The sequence below is a fragment of the Salvelinus fontinalis genome, chromosome 7, assembly GCF_029448725.1.
Source record: "Salvelinus fontinalis isolate EN_2023a chromosome 7, ASM2944872v1, whole genome shotgun sequence".
NCBI lineage: Eukaryota > Metazoa > Chordata > Actinopteri > Salmoniformes > Salmonidae > Salvelinus > Salvelinus fontinalis.
Genome location: NC_074671.1, coordinates 22,951,800 through 22,972,145, shown reverse-complemented (window position 1 = coordinate 22,972,145; position 20,346 = coordinate 22,951,800). Strand labels below are relative to the sequence as shown.

General features: G+C 42.8%; 2 protein-coding genes across 2 annotated transcripts; one reads left to right on the top strand and one right to left on the bottom strand.

Annotated features, from left to right (window-relative positions):
- Positions 1 to 828: 828 nt before the first annotated feature.
- LOC129860048 (homeobox protein DLL homolog) lies at positions 829 to 2,933 on the bottom strand. The gene is made up of 4 exons (XM_055930392.1): positions 2,541 to 2,933; positions 1,749 to 2,110; positions 1,532 to 1,648; positions 829 to 1,104 (listed from the first exon to the last, which is right to left on the bottom strand). The coding sequence occupies exons 1-4, from the start codon at positions 2,923 to 2,925 to the stop codon at positions 829 to 831; spliced, it is 1,140 nt and encodes a 379-aa protein (XP_055786367.1). The 5' UTR covers positions 2,926 to 2,933.
- Positions 2,934 to 6,012: 3,079 nt separating this feature from the next.
- Positions 6,013 to 18,501, top strand: LOC129859230 (importin-4-like). The gene is made up of 30 exons (XM_055928730.1): positions 6,013 to 6,142; positions 6,312 to 6,403; positions 6,704 to 6,790; positions 8,152 to 8,231; positions 8,372 to 8,413; positions 8,612 to 8,741; positions 8,950 to 9,129; positions 9,236 to 9,301; positions 9,437 to 9,538; positions 9,649 to 9,732; positions 9,869 to 10,024; positions 10,121 to 10,174; positions 10,398 to 10,507; positions 10,720 to 10,958; positions 11,675 to 11,788; positions 12,093 to 12,206; positions 12,371 to 12,494; positions 12,660 to 12,771; positions 12,883 to 13,001; positions 13,227 to 13,304; positions 14,081 to 14,138; positions 14,249 to 14,354; positions 14,543 to 14,736; positions 16,057 to 16,107; positions 16,210 to 16,335; positions 16,570 to 16,796; positions 17,087 to 17,219; positions 17,503 to 17,607; positions 17,801 to 17,870; positions 17,969 to 18,501. Exons 2-30 carry the CDS (start codon positions 6,338 to 6,340, stop codon positions 18,097 to 18,099), a joined length of 3,258 nt encoding a protein of 1,085 aa, XP_055784705.1. The 5' UTR covers positions 6,013 to 6,142; positions 6,312 to 6,337; the 3' UTR covers positions 18,100 to 18,501.
- Positions 18,502 to 20,346: the final 1,845 nt, after the last annotated feature.

Sequence of the window (20,346 nt, the reverse complement as noted above, 5' to 3'; positions counted from 1 at the left end):
TGCCTTCAAAGAAAAGAAAAAACAAATCAAGTTAAAATAAACCATTTGCCCAAAATGTCAGGAGTACATCACCCAAGATAACAAGTAAATCCCACAATTTTATTATAGGTTGACTATGCAACAATAGGGTTAATTATACAACTAGGATTTATTCAAAAATAAATAAAAACTTGAAGACATTGGCAGTGTTCTGTAGGCACAAAGTGGAAAAAAATTGAAACTGGGAGGTAGTATTTGAAATAAGCCAAGACATCCACTTACTGTACATGTCAATGCATTTCACATTTTGGGCCTACTAAACAAAACCCTGACATGGAGGGGAAGGCATCACCACACAGTGTACAACAAGGTCATAAAACATGGCAGTAATGTTAAAAGAGCATCCAATAGGATACAAATTTGGTGCGGCATGGACCAACAAACATTCAGTAGAAACTTGTAACATCTAGTAGTGCCTTGCACAGATCACGTCATCGAATAGGCTGGTGAGGGAATAAAAGCATGCCACTTCCAGCATAGACACAGCAAAGCTTCGTCAGAGTAGTATCAAAAAGCAGAATGTCAAAACAGCAACGATATTAAATACACAGATAAGAACTTTGGAAGGTATAAAACATCAAACTCCAGATTTTTAAAAGATGATGGGATACTATTTTCAAGTGGGGCCAGCGAATGGCTTGATAAGATTAGCCAACACCTCATCACGAAATAGAGAATTGCCTGTCGTAATCTTAATTGTAATAATATTCAAAACTTTAAAAAAATAAGTAATAAGTAGACAAACCAGTGAATTTACCACCATGACCACTAACATGTTACCTCTGTTGGTTATTGGCTAGACTTGTGCATGGGGCTCAAGACTTTCCAGTCGTCACTGTTGATGCTAGTATGGTGGTTTGCACTGACCGTGCTATAACCATTGGGGTACTCATGGTGGGTCACAGCTGGGGGCAGGGGCCAGATGCCCGGGGGCCTTGCAGGAGGCTGGGGGGGGGAGGATGGCTGAGGATACCCAACAGCATAGTAAGGCAGGTTCTGTTGAGAACGCTTCCTTAACATGGTCTCTCGAAACTGCTGGATCTGTGCTTGGGGTTCGCCCTGAAACTAAAAAACAAAACAGATGGTGGTTAATATCAATAAAGGTCAAAAGCACACCTGTGCGTAGTGATGTATCGTCCTGCCTTTAAGACATTGTCCAGACTAGGGACAGGTCTCCATTGTGGATGAGCCACTATGTCCAAGCCTATTGCCACTCTGTTACTGACCAACAGGATATACAAGCTAGACAACTGGTTGAGCAATATATACGATAAATGTAGTATTGCAAAACATAGTCAAATGCCTTAATTGGGTAAGGAAAATGTCTATCAGACAGGGTTACAGAGCACTCACTCCCTGCAGGCTTGGCAGAAAGTAGTTGTTTGTGGTTTTCACCCAACTCCTGTTTCCCCTGAAAAACAGATGTGGGGACACTGCTCAGGCATCTTGATTCACCTGCTACATTAAGTTAGAGCACTACAATTGTGCTCACCTGAGGGCGCTGTGGCATGTTGGGGTAGCCAGGGTTGGGGTAGCCAAGTGATGCCCAGCTATCGTCTTTCTGGTGCCTCTTCAGTTTCATCCTGCGATTCTGGAACCATGTTTTTACCTGGAAGAAAACATTTGGCAACAGAAACAAATACCAGCTATGATTTGATACATTTGTGAAGTGCCGGTTGTTCTTAACACAGTAAGTAGCCTAAACGCACCTGTTTGTAAGTAAGCCCAGTCAGTCCAGCCAGGGTCTTCATCTCAGCAGGGGTGAGGTACTTCTGCATGTTAAACCTATGAGTAAGGGCATCCATTTGGCCTGTTGAGAAAGTAATTCGAGCTTTTTGTTGTTTGGGGATATTCTTGTCCACTTTCTCTGGGGAAGAAGGGGGCAATGACTGCAGGGTGCAGTCCTCACTCCCCCTAACTTGTAGACTTTTAAACTCCTCTGGATGAGAACTGGAGACATTCTCACTGCTATTTGGGCTTCCACTGGCTGTCTCCAACTCGCTTCTCACCCAGGTGGTATGGTTGGCTTGAGGATCGTACTCCTCTTGGTCGTTCGACGAACTCAAATAATCTGAGTGAGGAAAGGAGAAAAGTATGTAACACTTACTGGTATGTGAAGTCAGTTTTCTGCTTGGATTACTTCTCACGTGCAAACGTGGTTGTGCCATTGTCTAAGCCATCTGACCAAGATTAAACACTTGCGCCAGTGGGCACTTTTAGCGGTTCATAACAAATAACCAGTAAGATGGCGTTGGATATACAAACACACATGGGCTTCGTTTGAGAGGGAGATCGTCACTTTAGCCCGAGACCCATCAAGTACAGTGCAATAACTACCACTATGTCTGCGATACCGTCAGTTACATAGACAAACTAGTTACCTAGAGTACAGTAGGACGAATTTACACGGATAGAGACTTACTCGGCGATTACCTAGCACAAAACAAGAACTTGCTAATGTTGGCTACATACTTGTAGCAGTAACGTGGATAGTTATTTACCTGGTGAGGTGTGGGTCTCTGAGTCCCTCTGAGTGTCGCTACTTGGCCGCTCGGTCTCCGTTTGCGGATCATGCGGAGCCCGATTGTTGGAAATGAATAGGCGGCCACTCTGGGTATGGCAGTGAGGGTCACCAAGACATACCACAGAACCCGGGTATTGGCCATTGCTCGTGCCAGCATTGTTTTGTTCCGGACTCCAGGATGGTGATTGATGCTGTGGCAGCGCTTGCGAGTAGTAGCTGGCGCTGACCCCAGGGTTGCATGTGGCCTCTGTCCAGCTGGAGAAGTTAGGATGATTTTGCTCAGCCCCTGGTTGGTACACGAGACCATAGGCAAAAGCGTGGTAGGATGGGTTGAAGCTCACTGGTACCTTCCAGTCTGCCATATTTTTCACTAACGTTAATAGGCCTATGTGAACAAGAAACGTCTAAACAAATTGTCACACAGTTTCCTAAAGATCGAAAACCACCGAAACTCCCTTCCAGAAGTTCGAAAGTTTCTTGGTGTGCTGTTTATAGGTGGGTGTGGGTCAAGGTCGAAGCCAATCAGTCTTCCATTCAGTTATCTTGGCAGTGAGGCCGCGCCCCTGGAAGGGTCCATTCATTATTTCCATTATACACACATTTTGAACTAAATAGTAATTTGTACAAGCAAAATAGTTTTGACAGAAATATGCTAAAAAGTATTTGACAGAAACAATTTAATGAATGGTTGATTTATTTTGGTGCAATTTATTCCTCTTTATCGGATATCCATAAAACGATCACCATTTAGATTTTAAAAGATTGAACTAGCTATTTGCAGAGTGCACATTTAATAGCTAGTTATTTATAATATCATTGCCAGTGCCACTGTGAGTTCCCATATTTGATTGATAACTTTGATCCATTCTTCACCTTTAAAAGACTACATTTGATTAAATGTGGTAATGAAGTTTAATGGTTAGGGTGTTGTGCTCAGTCTGCTTATCTCATATTTTAATTTAAATAGACCCATAACGTTTTAAGACATTTTTATTGTCAACTCTTGAATTGAACCACTGGGCACACACTGGTTGAATCCACATTGTTTTCACTTCATTTCAATTAAATCACGTTTAACCAACGTGGAATATATTGTAACGACCCTGGGATCCCACTTCTGACACCAATGTAATGAAACAAGCAGGTCTCGAACCCTCGACCTCCTAGCCCGAGGTCCGGCGCGCTATCGACTGTGCCGCAAAAGCATGCTCGAGCGGCAGAGTCGATTTCCGCGCTTATAAACCCAGGGTCGTTACAATATGTTGAAATAATGTCTGTGCCCAGTGGGTTATCACTATAATTGACATATCTATCAATCATAGTGGCATAGCCTATCACTTCTATGTAGGCCTAATTTATTCACATGTCAAACAGGTTTATCTCTCCTTGGATCAGAATGTTCATTTCCTCACATCTCTGCCATAAAGTGTCTCTTCAGATATGTCCCATTGTTGTTCAGGTACCCTCGGGGTAGTACTGATTTTAACAGTTTTTCAACCAAGTTAACAGTTGTCTAACCAAGGATTGCATTATTCTTGAATTGTGGAGAGAAACAAAACATTTTTAGCGATGGTGGTGGCTGTGAGTGGTATAAATGTAACAGTATAACTTTAAACCGTCCCCTCTCCTCGACACGGGCGCGAACCAGGGATCCTCTGCACACATCAACAACAGTCATCCATGAAGTGTCGTTACCCATCGCTCCACAAAAGCCGCGGCCCTTGCAGAGCAAGGGGCAACACTACTTCTAGGTTTCAGAGCTAATGACCTAACTGATTGAAACACTATTAGCGCATACCCGCTAACTAGCTAGCCATTTCACATCCGTTACATAAATATATAGATTCCCATTACCTACAAAAATGTGTTTAGCAATGGTGGCCTAAATGTCTGTGAGTGGTAGAAATATGTGTATTAATTTAACCTCCAGAAATTGAATTAAATTCAAACATTGCAATGGACAAGAATGTAGTAAATAGCCTAAAGACTATGCTTTTACTTTACACTCCCTATGTTTTTGTCCAGACATAGATAACTGTCAGGGGGCAACTCATCTTGGTTAGATGTGATTATCACTCCATGATTTAATCTATAGGGATTGTAATGTGTCTTTGTTGTTTGGTTTAAAAGTGCAAATTGAAACCCCCATCTACATGTCTCTCACAGCATGTTGTTGATCATTCTGTTAGTACACCTCAAATACAAAGGTGATCACTGATTACTTTGTACTTGAGCCTTTTACCCTCCTCAGATACAATTTGTGCACAATGGCTGGACATGTAAATGCCGTGTATGATCAACCCCGGTAGCAAAACTTTCACAAACTGGCACAAACTGTCCCAACTATTACCATTCAAATGCGTGTTTGTTGTCCACCTCCTTGGCTGCATTGACATTTAAATTATTCAGTTAGTGGTGAAAATATGTGATAATGTTGTGCCTATGGGACTATGAGCATAGCTACTGATCTTTACCTGGGGGGATACTGTAGCTAAGACAGTATCCTAAATGCGATTTTATTCTAAATGCTAGGCCTATTTGTACACTAAATGCATTTTGTATCTTTTGTAGATGCACAGAAAAATGTACATGCTTGGACACGTGTATGTAGGGGCTCCCGAGTGGCGCAGCGGTCAGACACAAACACCCTGGTTCAATTCCAGGCTGTATCACAACCGGCCGTGATTGGGTGTCCCATATGGCGCACATAATTGGCCAAAGGTCATCCGGATTTGGCCAGTGTAGGCCGTCATTGTAAATAAGAAAGGTTAAGTTAAGATATATATATATATGTTATGGCATACGTGAGTGTGTAAACTATATTCGTGGACAGTTCTTTATTTGTTTGTAAAAAAAATATCGTTTTGTTTTACCTCATCAAAGGGAGAAATACGTATTATACTACAGTATATAACGTTTTACAACTATCTTAGGAAATAAATAGCCAATTTCAATGAATTGTTCTTTGAATTAAGGTCTACATCATAATTATGTTTAGACTGTGGCACCAAATATTATTCTAGATAAACCTTTACATAAGAATTTGTTTAATTTTTAATAAGAAAGTGTGTTGTCCACCTTGATGCCTGTGAAAATAACAGTTTATGATGCCTGTGAAAGCAAAATATAGGAACAGGAAGATCAGTCAGGCAAGTAGTTTTTTTCGTTAATCGATGTCTTTAGTGTCAGTGTGGGACGAGGTACTCCCGCTTTTGTTGCCTAAAGAAGGTGCAAATTGTCACCTATACTACTATGCATGTCAATTGAGACATTTTCAACTACAACAACGTTTTTGCAACTTCAAAACGTTCAGAATTAGTCATGCAAATAGTAGTTTGTGCTGTCCGCTCACTAACAATAACTGATCATGGTTTACCCTCCGTCCAAAAGCAGGCGCTGTACATTTGTGAAGCATGTGTTTATGTGTATTTCAATGTGGTCCCTTTAACAACGCGGTTCACGTGGAACTCCCAGGGTTCTGTCCTTGGTTCTAATGTCTATGGTTCTGTCCCGCGTGGTGACTTGATGGAACGAACCAGACTAGGAGCGACACTCAAATCTCAACCGCCGCCGATTTGGGTTAGTAAACCGGTGTAATTATTTTTAACCATAAATATTTTGATGCGCTAGTTAGCAAAGTTGCTAACTAGCTAGAGAATTTATCACATTAGTCAAGTTATTTCACTGTTTAGCCCTGTTAAGGGCCACATTTTAGCACATAATTTTGAATAATACCATCAACTCTCAGAAACACAGATTTTCGGAAGAGCCAAGATGTCTGGGGAACTAGAACAGATTCTCTTACAACTCACGCAGCCTGACAATGCGATTATTCAGCAGGTAATGATTCCTTACTGAACCTATAAATGTGCGATTTACCCTGACATGCTTTGATAACAAGCACCGGTAACTAACGTTAGCTAGTTAACTAACTAAGCTAACTGTTAATCAAAATGGACACCTGTTGCTAGCCAAATTATGTCCCGTCACGAACCAGTGTGGCTAACTGACTATTCAAACGCAATCTTAGTCACTTCATTAAACTTGACAGTTTGCTGACGTTTAAGCTGCCTGCGTGGCTAGTTTTCTTTATTCCAGTCAGTATTTACCGTATCCAACATATTTTTCTCCACCCTACAGGCCACCGCCCAGTTGAAGCTGGCTTTTAAAGACCCAGCCATAATCCCAGCGTTGTGTGCCGTCATGACTGGGTCCCAGAACCCACAGGTATGTAACTAGGTTACATATTAGTTAGACAAACACCTATCATCAGTGTGATAGATAGTGTCTTGAGAAAGTATTCATACCCCTTGACTTATTTAGCATTTTGTTGTTAAAGCCTGAATTCAAAACAGAATAGATTTTGTGAATATATTTTTTTCTCACCAATCTACACACAATAACCTATAATGACAAAGTGAATAAAATAAAAAAAAATGTTAGCAAATGTATTGAAAATCAAATACAGAAATATCTAATTTACATAAGTATTCACACCCCTGAGTCAATACTTTGTAGAAGTACCTTTGTCAGCGAATACAGCTGTGAGTCTTTCTGCGTAAGTCTCTAAGAGCTTTCCACACCTGGAGTGTGTAACATTTGCCCATTATTCTTTAAAAAATGATTGAAGCTGTGTCAAATTGGTTGTTGATCATTGCTAGACAACCATTTTCAGATCCACCAGTATGCTTGAAAATATGGAGAGTGGTATCAATGTCTTAAGTTTTAGTGTGGGATGAGGTACTCTTTAAATTTGTATTTAGAACAAACGTTATTTTATTTTTATATATGACTTTAGTGCCTTGTTGCAAACAGGATGCATATTTTGGATTATTTTATTATGTAGAGGCTTCCTTTTCACTCGGTCAATTAGGTTAGTATTGTGGAGTAACTGCAATGTTGTTGACCCATCCTAAGTTATCTGCTATCACAGTCATTAAACTCTGTAACTGTTTTAAAGTCACCATTTGCTTCATGGTGAAAAATCTGAGCAGGTTCCTTCCTCTCCGGCAACTGAGCTAGGAATGACGCCTGTGTCTTTGTATTGACTGGTTGTAAGTGTAATTAATAACTCTAAAGTGTGATTCACAACTTCACCATGCTCAATAGGTGCCCTTCTTTGCGAAGCATTGGAAAACCTCCCCGATCTTTGTGGTTGAATCTGTGTGAAATTGTATGTGTATGGTACAGAGATGAGGTAGTCATTGCACACAGTGAGTCCATGAAACTTATTATGTGACTTGTTAAGCACATTTTTACTACTGAACCTATTTAGGCTTGCCATAACAAAGGGGTTGAATACTTATTTTCTTATTAAAATAATTTGTAAAAATGTAAAAACGTATTCTACTTTGACATTATGGGGTATTGTGTGTAGGCCAGTGACATTTTTTTATTTTAAATTTGATACATTTTAAATTCATGCTCTAACACAACAAAATGTGGAAAAAGTGAAGGGTAGTGAATACTTTCCGAAGGTATGTGTAACCCAGGGGTTTGCATGCCCTACTCGGTTCTATGTGTTCTATTTGTACGGCTTATTGCCGGCTCTCATCAGTGCATTCATTGTTTTTCTACCCTCCCTTCAGATCCGCCAGTCAGCTGCAGTGATGTTGCGGATGAGAGTAAAGAAGCATTGGAAGAAGATTAGCCTTGATCACAGAGAGAGGTTGGCTGCACTTTGTCTAATTCCCCCACAATCAGCCATATCTAAGTCTTCTGTATTGGACTGTTGAATGAATTCCCATTGAGCTTTATTTGTTATACGTTTCCATTGTGTTTTTTTATTTTTTCTTTCTTGCTTCTTAGTCTGAAAGCAGTGGTACTACAAGCTTTTCAGCAGGAGACAGAGTAAGTATCTTTTGTCCTTTACATAAAAATAGTCACATAGCTTTTGAGGTGGAAAACTAGTCATATCCTACTAGAATATCAATGGGTTATAATACAGATTTATAGCTACAACCTATCTGACCATAACCACTAACCCATCCAACACACCAATTAAACTTGTTAAATCTGAATTTGACAATAACCCTCCTCTGTTTCCAGACACACAGTGCGCCACTCCCTCTCACAGCTCAGTGCAGTGATGGTCAAACACGAGACGCCAGACCGCTGGCCTGCTCTATTCACACTCCTCAACCAGTCCACCAAGAGCAACAACCCAACGGACAGACAGGTATCAGCTTCTATAGACAGAACTAAAACACAGTGATGTATTTGTTGTACATGAACAAAGAGAGGTTTTGCAGTATGTGGCTTTGATTTGAGCTCTTGATGGTTGCTCACTGATTGGTCAGAATATGTATAGATCAAAATATTTTGAATACATTCTATGTATCTTAGGTACCCTCAGTCAATCACTAAAATACCCCTGTCTCTCTCAGGTGGGTCTACTCTTGCTCAGCAAAGTGGTGGAGTCCAACCCAGAGCCCTTCAAGCCCCATTACCGCCAACTGCTGCAGCTGTTTGGCACCGTGCTGCAAGACCTGGACAACCCCACAGCTATGTACTACTGCATCCTCACCCTCACTGCTATGACTGCCTACACTGGCACAGAGGAGATGGTGAGGCCAGAATCAATCTATTTTATGCCTTTTTGGAGTGAACAGAAATGTAGTCTACCATTATCCTTCATTGCTGTGTTGAAATTAAATGTCCTGTGTCTTTCAGAACCTCATGCGCTCCCTCATCCCAAGACTGATCATTGCACTCAAACACCTTATCAAGGCAGACCAGGTAGGGTGTAGTTCAATATGTCAGCCCCCACTAGCACCACTGCTATATTGCACTGATGAGTCATCAGGGATTACTATTAAATGGAGCTTCAAACACTATTGTCCCTTGATTGGAATGTTTCTATGTGTTGACCAGGGTCAGGCCAGTGATGCCATGGAGGTATTTGATGAGCTGATGGAGAGTGAGGTGTCCATCATTGTGCCACACATTGCTGAAATTGTCCATTTCTGCTTGGAGGTGAGGACAGAGCTTCTTCTAATTATATTTGTAATGACTTTTTGCTTACATTGAAGAGAATGTTGATGGGTTGTCTTGTTGACAGTGAAATGTGTGTATGTTCGTCTCAGGTCAGTGCAGACACCACCCTGACTGACTCCCTGCGTGTAAAGGCTCTGTCCTGCATCGCTTTTCTCATCCGACTCAAGAGCAAGGTAAAGCCACCCAGTTATAAATGGATGCTTTAGACTATGGAGATGCACCCCGAGCACTGTGCCCTTTTATCCTTTTTGTCAGTTAAAATATGTGGAGCTTGTCAGTGATGTATTCTGTGCTCCCTGCCTCCTGCAGACGGTGCTAAAGCAGAAGCTGCTGAATCCCATCCTGCAGACAGTGTTCCCTGTGCTGAGTGCAGCGCCCCCACCTGGGGAGGAGGACCCAGAGGACGAGGAGAATGGCGACGAGGGCGACACCGACAACGAGAGTCCTAAACACTTTGCTGCTCAGGTCAACTTCCCTTGAGAAATAACCACATATACAAAGAACAGAAGGGGTGTATTTATTTATTTTTGTGCCTAAAAGATAATCTCTTTTCGTCTGCAGGTTATTGATACCATGGCTCTTCACATGCCCCCTGAGAAACTATTCCAGCAGCTGGTTAGTAAACACCCTCATTTGCTTTATATTATGTTATAATTTGCCTTTCAGTCAGACACTTCATGATGTTATCTCTGTGCTGCAGCAGTATGTAGCCATCATTGTATTAGTAGCTGCAGTGTTTATAACTTGTAGTCATACTGAGTTGTACGCACATTTCCATGCATAGAAGTACAAATAGTTTTGCTATGTATGTATGTCTGACCCATGGCATGTCCATCAGATGCCCCTGATCCAGGTGTGCCTGGCCAGTGAGAACCCCTATGAGAGGAAGGCAGGCTTGATGTGCATGGCAGTGCTGGCTGAGGGCTGTGCCGACCACATACGGACCAAGTGAGTCAATGCTGCTTTCTCTTATTCAGTGGCTCCCTGTCCAAAAAACAGTTGATTTAATTTGTTACATTTGTCAATGTCCAGTCCTTTAGTGTGTTTTGGAGCTGAAATAATCCAGAGCAATGTTTTTCTGTCTTATTTTCTCTCATTCAAATGGAACTATTGTCTTTTTCCTGCTAATCCCACTGTCCATCTGTTCCTCTGTGTGTCAGGTTGCTGTCCTCCATGCTGCAGACGGTGTGCCAGAGTCTGTCAGACAATAACCAGGTAGTCCGCAGCGCCGGCCTCTTTGCCCTGGGACAGTTCTCAGAGCACCTGCAGCCCGAGGTCAGTAAGTACTGTGCCGAGCTGATGCCACTTTTGCTGGGCTACATGTCGGCTCTGAACCAGGCCAAAATCGGACACATCACCAAGGCCTTCTACGCCCTGGAGAACTTCATGGAAAATCTGGGTGAGGATCCTCCCATTCACCTTTATCCTGATCCATACCCAACTGTCTTGCTATTATTTGGGGCGGCAGCGTAGCCTAGTGGTTAGAGCGTTGGACTAGTAACCGAAAGGTTGCAAGATCGAATCCCCGAGCTGACGAGGTGAAAATCTGTCGTTCTTCCCCTGAACAAGGCAGTTGCAACCACTAGGCCGTCATTGAAAATAAGAATTTGTTCTTAACTGACTTAAAAAAAAAATAATGGTTCCAGACCTTGGTTCAGAAACATGTGTATTTGTTATTTAAAATACTTTTTCTGTGTATTTGAGTGTTTTGAAAGTAAGTACTTTATTTTAGTATTTTAATTACTTAATTTTTTTTTTTACAAGTAGCATTTCAAATTGTGTTAAAGTATTTTCCAAAACGTATTTCAAACACTATTTTCAAATTCCTGGGTTAAATGTATTTGGGGTTTTTCAAATACTTCGCAGTGTATTTCCAAATGCATTCCAATATTCAACCCAAGTCTGTTTGGTTCTATTCTGGAGGATGCCAAACTGCTAAGCTGTTGCTAGGTAAACAAATGTTGAGCCTCTGACTCTCTTGCTCTCTAGTCTCGCCCCTAGACTACTTTTAAGGTACCGATAATATAAGATTTGAATGTCATTTGAGGAAAATAATCTTTTTAACCCCCTCTGTTCTGTGCTGATGTTTTCATGAACTGTTCCATCCTCTATCAGGTTCGGAGATTGAGCCCTACCTGCCCACCCTGATGGAGACCATGTTATCTGCCCTCAGCAACGCAGAGAACCTGAAGCTGAAAGAGCTGGCTGTCAGTGCCATAGGAGCTATAGGTAACACTGCAAAAGTCCATTTATGATTGAGCCTTTCAATAGAGCATGGTACAGCTCAATAATTTAGAATGGCTTCCGCTTGAGTCTTCCTTCATTCACATTTATCTGAAAGGACTGCTAAAGTCAAAGTAGTCCCAGTTGCTTTGAAAAAATCTTTCAGGTCAGGGCAGATGGAAAGGACACAAGGAGAGGAGGCCACTTGAGACCATTGAGATGTATCAAGTGTCTATTTTAGACATTTTAAAAGACTGGAATGTGTATCACTGTAACTGTATTAACCTTTCATCCCTTCTCTTCCTTTCAGCCAATGCAGCCAAAGAGAAGCTAGTTCCTTACTTCCCACCTGTTATTGAGAGTCTGAAGGGCTTCCTCACTGACACAAGGGACGAGATGAGGGCTCTGCAAACACAGGCTCTGGGTAGGCTAACTATCTCTAAGCCTTAGTCAGTTTGACGTGGTCATCCAGCAGACGCTTGTAGTCCATGCTATTGACAGTTTACAGCTGATCTGTCTTGCGTCATAGAGATTTTTTTAACCCAAGTCACGTCTAGATGACGAATGGGGTTTCCTTTGTTCTGTCAGATACTCTGTCAGTGCTGGCCCGCACCATAGGCAAGGATGTGTTCAGCCCCCTGGCTGCAGAGTGTGTTCAGCTGGGACTCAACCTCACCAATGCCATCGACGACCCCGACCTGCGGCGCTGCACGTATGTAGTGTGTGTCTGAGATGCTCCCACTCTAATAGAAGTCCTGCCAGCCTGTTGGGTTTGGCGTTCAGAGTGCATGACTGTTTTCGGAATTTTTGATGACTGTATTGAACCCATGTGCTTCTCCTCCCCCCTCGATCCTTCTCTGTCTCTTTCTGTGTACAGGTACAGTCTGTTCTCGGCCGTGTCCACAGTGAGTCCAGACTGTCTGAGCCCCCACCTCACAGCTATCACCACCATCATGCTGTTGTCCCTCAAGTCCACAGAGGGAGTCACGGTCAGTCTGACAGACACTGTGCTATAACTCCTATTCACATTCTCTTACACCATTGAGAAACTGCTAAAAATATAGTTTACATAGTTTAAACATTTTTTTTTTCATTCTTAGGCTCACCTTGAGGAGGACAAGACTTTTGTCCTGCTGGACGACGATGATGATGACGATGCCGAGGGAGATGCCATTTTGGATGACGAGGGGGCCGACACCGTGGACCCAGACACAGCCGGGTACGTTTCTCATCTGATTATCTTTCATTTTATGACCTTTGATGTGTTTTTTTTGTGGGGCAGGAGTAAAGACACAATGTAACCTTCAAAGCAGCTGACATAAAAGTAGTCAATTGAAACAAATGGAAGCCATTTTGTTTGTCAGGCTCGTGCCTAAAGAACTAGATGGAGGGGATTCCCTCTGTCCTTCTCCATTTTAATCTCTGTGCTCTCTTCATTCCCCAGGTTCAGTGTGGAAAACGCCTACATTGACGAGAAGGAGGACGCCTGTGATGCTCTGGGAGAGATTGCCTTCAACACCGGGTAAAGACTCAAGAGCAAAGAGTTATTTTGAGTGTTGCATGTCACAGACCATCTGGGTTCATTCTGCGTTGCATGGTATCAGCAGCTAGCCACTACTCCGGTTGGCCCCTCTGTGCCTAGAGTCCTTGTAAATCAAATTTTTTTTTTTTTTTTTTTTTTTTTACTTAAATTTGATCCCCTTTTCTCCCCAATTTTCGTGGTATCCAATCGCTAGTAATTACTATCTTGTCTCATCGCTACAACTCCCGTACGGGCTCGGGAGAGACGAAGGTCGAAAGCCATGCGCCCTCCGAGGCACAACCCAACCAAGCCACACTGCTTCTTTAACACAGCGCGCCTCCAACCCGGAAGCCAGCCGCACCAATGTGTCGGAGGAAACACCGTGCACCTGGCCCCCTTGGTTAGCGCGCACTGTGCCCAGCCCGCCACAGGAGTCGCTGGAGCGCGATGAGACAAGGAAATCCCTACCGGCCAAACCCTCCCTAACCCGGACGACGCTAGCCCAATTGTGCGTCGCCCCACGGACCTCCTGGTCGCGGCCGGCTGCGACAGAGCCTGGGGGCGAACCCAGAGACTCTGGTGGCGCAGTTAGCACTGCGATGCAGTGCCCTAGACCACTGCGCCACCCGGGAGGCCCGAGTCCTTGTAAATCTGATACAATCATCTCACTTCGCGGCAACTTTTCCTCATTTAACTTCCACTGTCTTCCAGTAGGCAAATGGGAATGTGTTGTCCCTACAGTCACTGATGTCTCCTTATCCTTTTCACCCCTTCAGTGTCGCCTTCCAGCCCTTCCTGGAGTCCAGCTTTCAGCAGGTCTATGAGCTGCGTGATGTAAGTACTGTAGCACAGCTCATCCATCCTCCTCTCCCTCTGTGTAATGGGTAGTTTGTATGTTGGTCAGCGTTGACTATCTCTGACCATGCGTTCCGTCCTCCCCTCAGTTCCCCCACGAGGACGTACGCAGGGCTGCCTTCGGGGCCATGGGCCAGTTCTGCCGAGCTCAACATAAAGTGTGGCAGGAGAATCCCACTGAGGCCAACCACCAGGGTATCTCGCTCAACCTCTACCTCATCAGAGCTTTGGCTCTTTGAATTTCTGAAGCATCTTATGTGGTGCTATTATAGTTTTTCAAAGATAATTATTTAATGTATCAGATGCGATAATAGTTAAGACATTCATTCTGGGAATTCGCCAGGCTAATAATACAATTAAGCTTCCTTCCATCCGTCCCTCAGCCATGCAGAAGCTGCTAGGGGTGGTGCTTCCCAGCTTCTTGGAGGCGGTGCGCGGTGAGCGTGAGCGCCAAGTGGTGATGGGTGTGCTGGAGGCCATGAACGCCGTGCTGAAGGCCTGCCAGGGGGAAGCGCTGCAGAGCCCCGGGCGCCTGCAGGAGATCAGTCAGGCCATCCGAGATGTGCTCAAGAAGAGGGTGAGCTGACACAAACCAAGCCTGAGTGCTCTTCACAGATAGGATTTCCCCCATTTATTAATTTAGGATATCTGATATTAGGATATGTGTTAGTGTGGACGTAGCTCTTTCCACTCACAGCCCCAGTCATCCCATATACGGGTTGAAAAGGCCCCATTTTGTCATTGATCATCGCCTAAATTGGAACCCAGTGGCTGTACAGTAACATGCTATACTTGACGTCAGCACTGCACGCGACAAGAAGATGCCCCCATCCCTTCTGCTAATTGGGATACTTATGCACATTTGTTGTCTGGGTGAGGGAAATGCTGTAAATCGAGAGGAGTCGGTGTTCTGACAAATGAAATGTTGAGGATTATAATAAATATGGCTTCGATGTCATACCAGCAAACCACACACCTATGAGTCCAAATGTGCACGTCACATTTCCATATTTGAAAATTGAATTTACATGATTAACATTTACGATGGCTATGTTTGATCCACAATTACAAGGATGACATGCGTTATAGCCTGGGTTGTCCTGAACACAATGAGCCTATGTTTGTCGTATTGTGAAGAACATTTGCAGCGGAACATGCACTTAAATGCACTCATGAGTCCGATCTGTTTGTCTGAAGTGCCTTTTGTAAGCATAACACTGTAAGATCATGTTGTATAACTTAGCTAGTCATGTTGGCAATAGAATAAGCTTTCAAATTATGCCAACCTGACCCAGATAGCGATTTATAATGAAATGTTTTTGGATTGCATACAGGGCCTAAAATGTACTATTTTTTAAAAAAACTACCCGCCACTAAGATTTTTTACAAGCCAAAATATTTTTTAAGTCGTAAGTGCTTTGAACTGACTTATGAACTGTGCACAGTTGGAGACACCAGTTAGACCTCTCACTCAAACCCTGGGAATAGTTTTTTTTCTTATCTTGCACCTACTCCAAAATGTCAATGAATATTCTTATGTTACTGAATCTATCAGGAGTATTTTCTGACTTTGTTATTGACAAATGCTGTGAAAAGTACAGTAAATGTAAAATGCGCATAAAATAAAACGTGTCATGTTTACTTGTGTTAGGTAAACTGTTGTGTCCTCACTTTTTGTTATGATAATTTCCCTGTAATTTATCAGACCAAGTGTTCTCTTTCAATTGCTACCATGGTCATGCATATGCTTTTTACAGTTCTCCTGTTTAAAAACATTTCAATTTGGCTCTATCCATATAGGCCAATTCCCACAAATATAAGGGGTTAAAGGGCATCGTAGCATAATAGGAAAAGAATGTGATAGTCCTTTGACCCTCCCCTTACCCTGTGTCTACAGACTGTCTGTCAGGACGGAGGAGGAGATGAGGCAGATGATGACGAGCAGCAGGTGGGGTTTCCTCTCTCTTTCGTCACACTCTCCAGCACTGGCAGGATCGGATGTACTTCCAAGTGTATGGTGCAAATGATATGACCATGTTGTGTGTTCTAGGCGGAGTATGATGCCATGCTCCAGGAGTTTGCAGGTGAGGGGATTCCTCTGCTGGCCTCCGCTGTACCAGCGGACACCTTCCAGCCCCATCTCAACGAGCTGCTGCCCCTCATCATGAACAAGGCTGTGAGTCAACCTACCACTAGACTGTTAGCATTGGGTTCAAATAACCCAAGTCATTTACTCCAGTTGACAATCGATCAATATAGAAATGAATAGACCTAATTCATTTTGTGTTGAAATTCTACCATTTCTTTCTGTTTTTATTTTGTAAAAAATGTCAGCGTTAAGTACAGAGGCATACTGAAGGATAAACCTTTAGTTCGATGTGTATTGAATGAGGATGGATTTGTTCCTCAGAAATCGTCGTGCACGGTGGCTGACCGTTCCTTCTCCGTGGGCACGCTCGGTGAGATCCTGCAATCCCTGGTCAGTGTGTCCGGGGGAAGGGCCTGTGCTGGTAAACTGTCCAATCGGCTGCTACCTGTGCTGGTGGCCGGGGTGAGAGACAGCGATAGTGAGGTTCGCAACAACAGCGTGTTTGGACTGGGAGCTCTGGCCCAGGCTGCTGGACCACTCGTCGCTCAGTATCCCTCTCAATAATGTGTCTATTCTCTGTGTGTGTATGTTTTTCTATGTGGGTGTATGTGATTGTGTTTGAGCATTGTTAAAGACATGCTCTGGTACTTTGGCGACTAAGAACTACTGGCTAAAAAGTAAACAAACGTACCGGAGAATCTCTTTTAACTCAATGTTATAGTTCACATGAGTAGCTAGGTACATTGACCAGCACTGACCATATGATTTAGATTCTATTACTGTAGTATTGGCCTGTCCAGCGGCCTAGGGTGTTTTCCTCAACTCCTGTTCCTCCCAGAGACTACCCCATGATGCTGTCCCTCTTCTCCAACCTGCTGTCCAAAGAACAGGACAGGAGGGTGATTGACAATCTGTGCGCTGCCCTCTGCAGGATGATCATGAGCCACATGGAGGGTGTCCCTCTGGAACAGGTACTGTCTGCATTTTCATGCATGGGATTTTATGCCGGGCCAATGCCTAACTCGAGGTGTTTGCATGACTCTGGAAGATTTGTGTGGAACTTTGAGTTGCTCTGAGAATATCTGTGACCTGTGTCTATGGCCTTGTCTCCAATTCTTCAATGTCCAAAATGCTGTATATTAGATTTACAATGTGAGTTTGCCACAGGCTTATTGACGTACACAGCCGCACGAGTTGAAGAGCTGAGTGTCCTCAGTGATGCTGACATGGAGAACTCTTATCTCTCTGTCCTAGGTGTTCCCTGCCCTCCTGGCCTGCCTCCCTCTGAAGGAGGACATGGAGGAGAATAAGACTGTGTACAGCTGCCTGGCCATGCTCTACTCACAGAACCCTGCAATGGTATGTTCCCACTCATTTATTTAGCCTGTTTGGCTTTCTTAAACGGATCACATCATATGATACTTTATTGTCCATTTCCATGGAAATATGCACAGATCTAGAATTGATCTCAATGTGTAATTCCACAATGTTGGCTAGTAACTATGTCAAATACTCATCTGTATTTTAGTAGTAATAAGTGTTGTCTCCTTAGGTGGTGAGTCAAATTAAGCCAATAGTATCTGCTTCCAGCCACGTCCTGGGAACGAAGGACCTTGATCCAGGTAAGAGAACCTTAAATCGTGACAGGTTTCCTTTCCTCTTCGTGTACCTAAGTTGTCATATGTAGATATAAAACGTTATGACAATGTTGGTCATCCAGAAACCCAGAACACCCTGGTCATGCTGCTCCGAGACGTCGCTCAGCGCCACTCCCAGAAATTTGAGGGTGCCGTGAGGTCACTTCCTGCCGAGCAAAAGATGAAGCTGACTGCGGCCGTCAGCCAATCGTAACACACCACACCAAGCAACTATTCCATTCTCCAGTGAAAGCCAGTGAAATTATACTTTTTTTGTTTACTAGATGACAAATGGGACAGTAGTTGGGTCATTCAAATTTGCCAAACTCCGGCACTTGAACCATTCTACTATTAGTAGTATTATAATTTTTCAGAGGTTGTTCCCAGTATTAACTTATTTATATTGCTTGTTTTTATTATTTTTATGATTTCATTTTGTGTGCGTCCACCTGTATGTCTTTTTTTTTTTCTCACTTGTTACCCTTGTTGTACCTGAGAGCCTCTTATCTGTTTCCTGCTGTTCCCCTTTTGCCACAAATTTGATTAACTTCTGGCTGGGCTAGTATTGAGTATGAAGCAATGAACTGAACTCATGATAAATGCCTTTTTTTGCAGACTTGTCAGTGTCATGCAGTGTTCTTTGCCTTTCTCCTCACTCATCGTATGATCCCCCCCTTTTCCGGTTCCATTGTTTCTCTCTCAGCTGTCCCTTATTCAGAGAGCTCCCCATCGTGCTTAGTAAGGTGGTTTTGTGAATCGGGGCAAATCGGCCACAATGCACTCATCTGAACTCCAGTGTGGTGTGTGTTGCATAGTATCTCCAGTTCTTTCTTTATTCCCAAACTACAGGATTTTATATTTACTCATTATGAAAAGGCATACATTTTATTTACATCTGACACAATTGGCATCATATGCCTTCTGGCAGATTCACTCAACACACTTGCTTAACAGCTTCTGCTGGATTTAGCAATCAAATCTTCTAACATATCTTCCCATTTATAATTATTCTTTCATTCTATCAACAGTTCTTTCAGCCCACAATCAGTAACTACTAGTTACATCACCTACTCAAATCCATCTGGCATGTGCATATTACCGGCAATAGCTGGACAAACCTAAGTCTATTGAGTCTACGTAGATGCACTCCAGTCTACTTTTCACCTTATTTAACACCTGATTTACTTAACAAAAGGCACATCTCAATAGGTGGTCCAGATAAGTCATGACATAGCACAAGTGGGGGGGGGGGGGGGGGGGGGGGGGGGCGGAGAAGAAACTACTTCCCATCAAACCAACTCCTTGAAGTTGGCAGTTGTCTAAAATCAACTATTTTGCTTTTTTTTTTTACCCATTAGTGTGTGTATTTTACTGTATATCGGGATATCTCTTTTCAACAGTAAACGTTAAATCACTGGAGGACGTCTGATTCAACATCCAAGTGACTGATCCATTTTTAATTGCACTTTTGCTTTTGCCGGCGATTATCCCAAGTGTTCCCTCATCTTCATACTTGAGTAAAAGTAGATACCTTAATTGGAAATTACTCAAAGTGAATGTCACCCAGTAAAATTCTACTAGTATAAAAGTATTTGGTTTTAAATATACTTAAGTATCAAAAGTAAATGTAATTGCCAAAATACTTAAGTATCAACAGTAAAAGTGTAATTTCAAATTGCTTATTAAGTGAACCAGACCACAAAAAATATATATTTATTTTCTATAGGAATGTAGTGAAGTATGTTGTCAAAAATATGAATAGTTAAGTACAGATACCCCCCAAAAACTACTTAAGTAGTACTTGAAAATACTTTATGAATCATACCTGTATCGATCGGTCAGTGTTTCAAGGTGAATGCATTGTAGGTCAAAACTTGCAACAAAATACAAAGACTGCACTTAAAGAATGTTCAAAATAATTTGCCTGGTGTGTGTGTGTGTGAACGCCCAGCGATCCTATTTACATACCAAATTGACGAGCTTAAGAGCTAACTCTTTCTGAAGGGTCAAAAGGGCATGTTAACACACATTTCATCTCAAAATGCCCTTTTTTCTTTTTTAAACATAGCTCATTTGTTATATATGCAGTGACTTTGGCTGACCTCTTGTAAATATTTGGACCCTGATTGTTCCGATCAGCTTGTCTCACTGCCTCCATCTCTCTGGCAGTGAGCCTGGATCGATTAATGGAACATTGGCAGTGTGGTGTCACATTGTAAGCATGAAAAAGAGTTAAACTGTTCGCCCTGATAATGCTTATGTGTATGTTCCATAACTGTGTCCGTGTGTGTTCTGTCCCCAGTACAGCGATGGGGACTAACACCCATGCGACATACCAGGGTTTCACAACAAACCTATCACCTAGATACCACACCAACAACCCAACAGATGGACATATTGTTTTCCAATGTCAAGACATTTCAGATTAATTTCTGACGCATTTCAGTGTCCTGCCCTCTGA

Excerpts from the sequence above, each read along its gene's own strand:
- LOC129860048 (XM_055930392.1), bottom strand. The coding sequence starts at position 2,925 with ATGGCAGACTGGAAGGTACCAGTGAGCTTCAACCCATCCTACCACGCT. Across the intron at positions 1,649-1,748 it reads CTGGGCTTACTTACAAACAG|GTAAAAACATGGTTCCAGAA; the intron begins GTGCGTTTAGGC and ends GTTTTCTTCCAG. Across the intron at positions 1,105-1,531 it reads ACATGCCACAGCGCCCTCAG|TTTCAGGGCGAACCCCAAGC; the intron begins GTGAGCACAATT and ends TTTGTTTTTTAG.
- LOC129859230 (XM_055928730.1), top strand. The coding sequence starts at position 6,338 with ATGTCTGGGGAACTAGAACAGATTCTCTTACAACTCACGCAGCCTGAC. Across the intron at positions 10,025-10,120 it reads CTAAACACTTTGCTGCTCAG|GTTATTGATACCATGGCTCT; the intron begins GTCAACTTCCCT and ends TTTCGTCTGCAG. Across the intron at positions 12,772-12,882 it reads AGTCCACAGAGGGAGTCACG|GCTCACCTTGAGGAGGACAA; the intron begins GTCAGTCTGACA and ends TTTCATTCTTAG.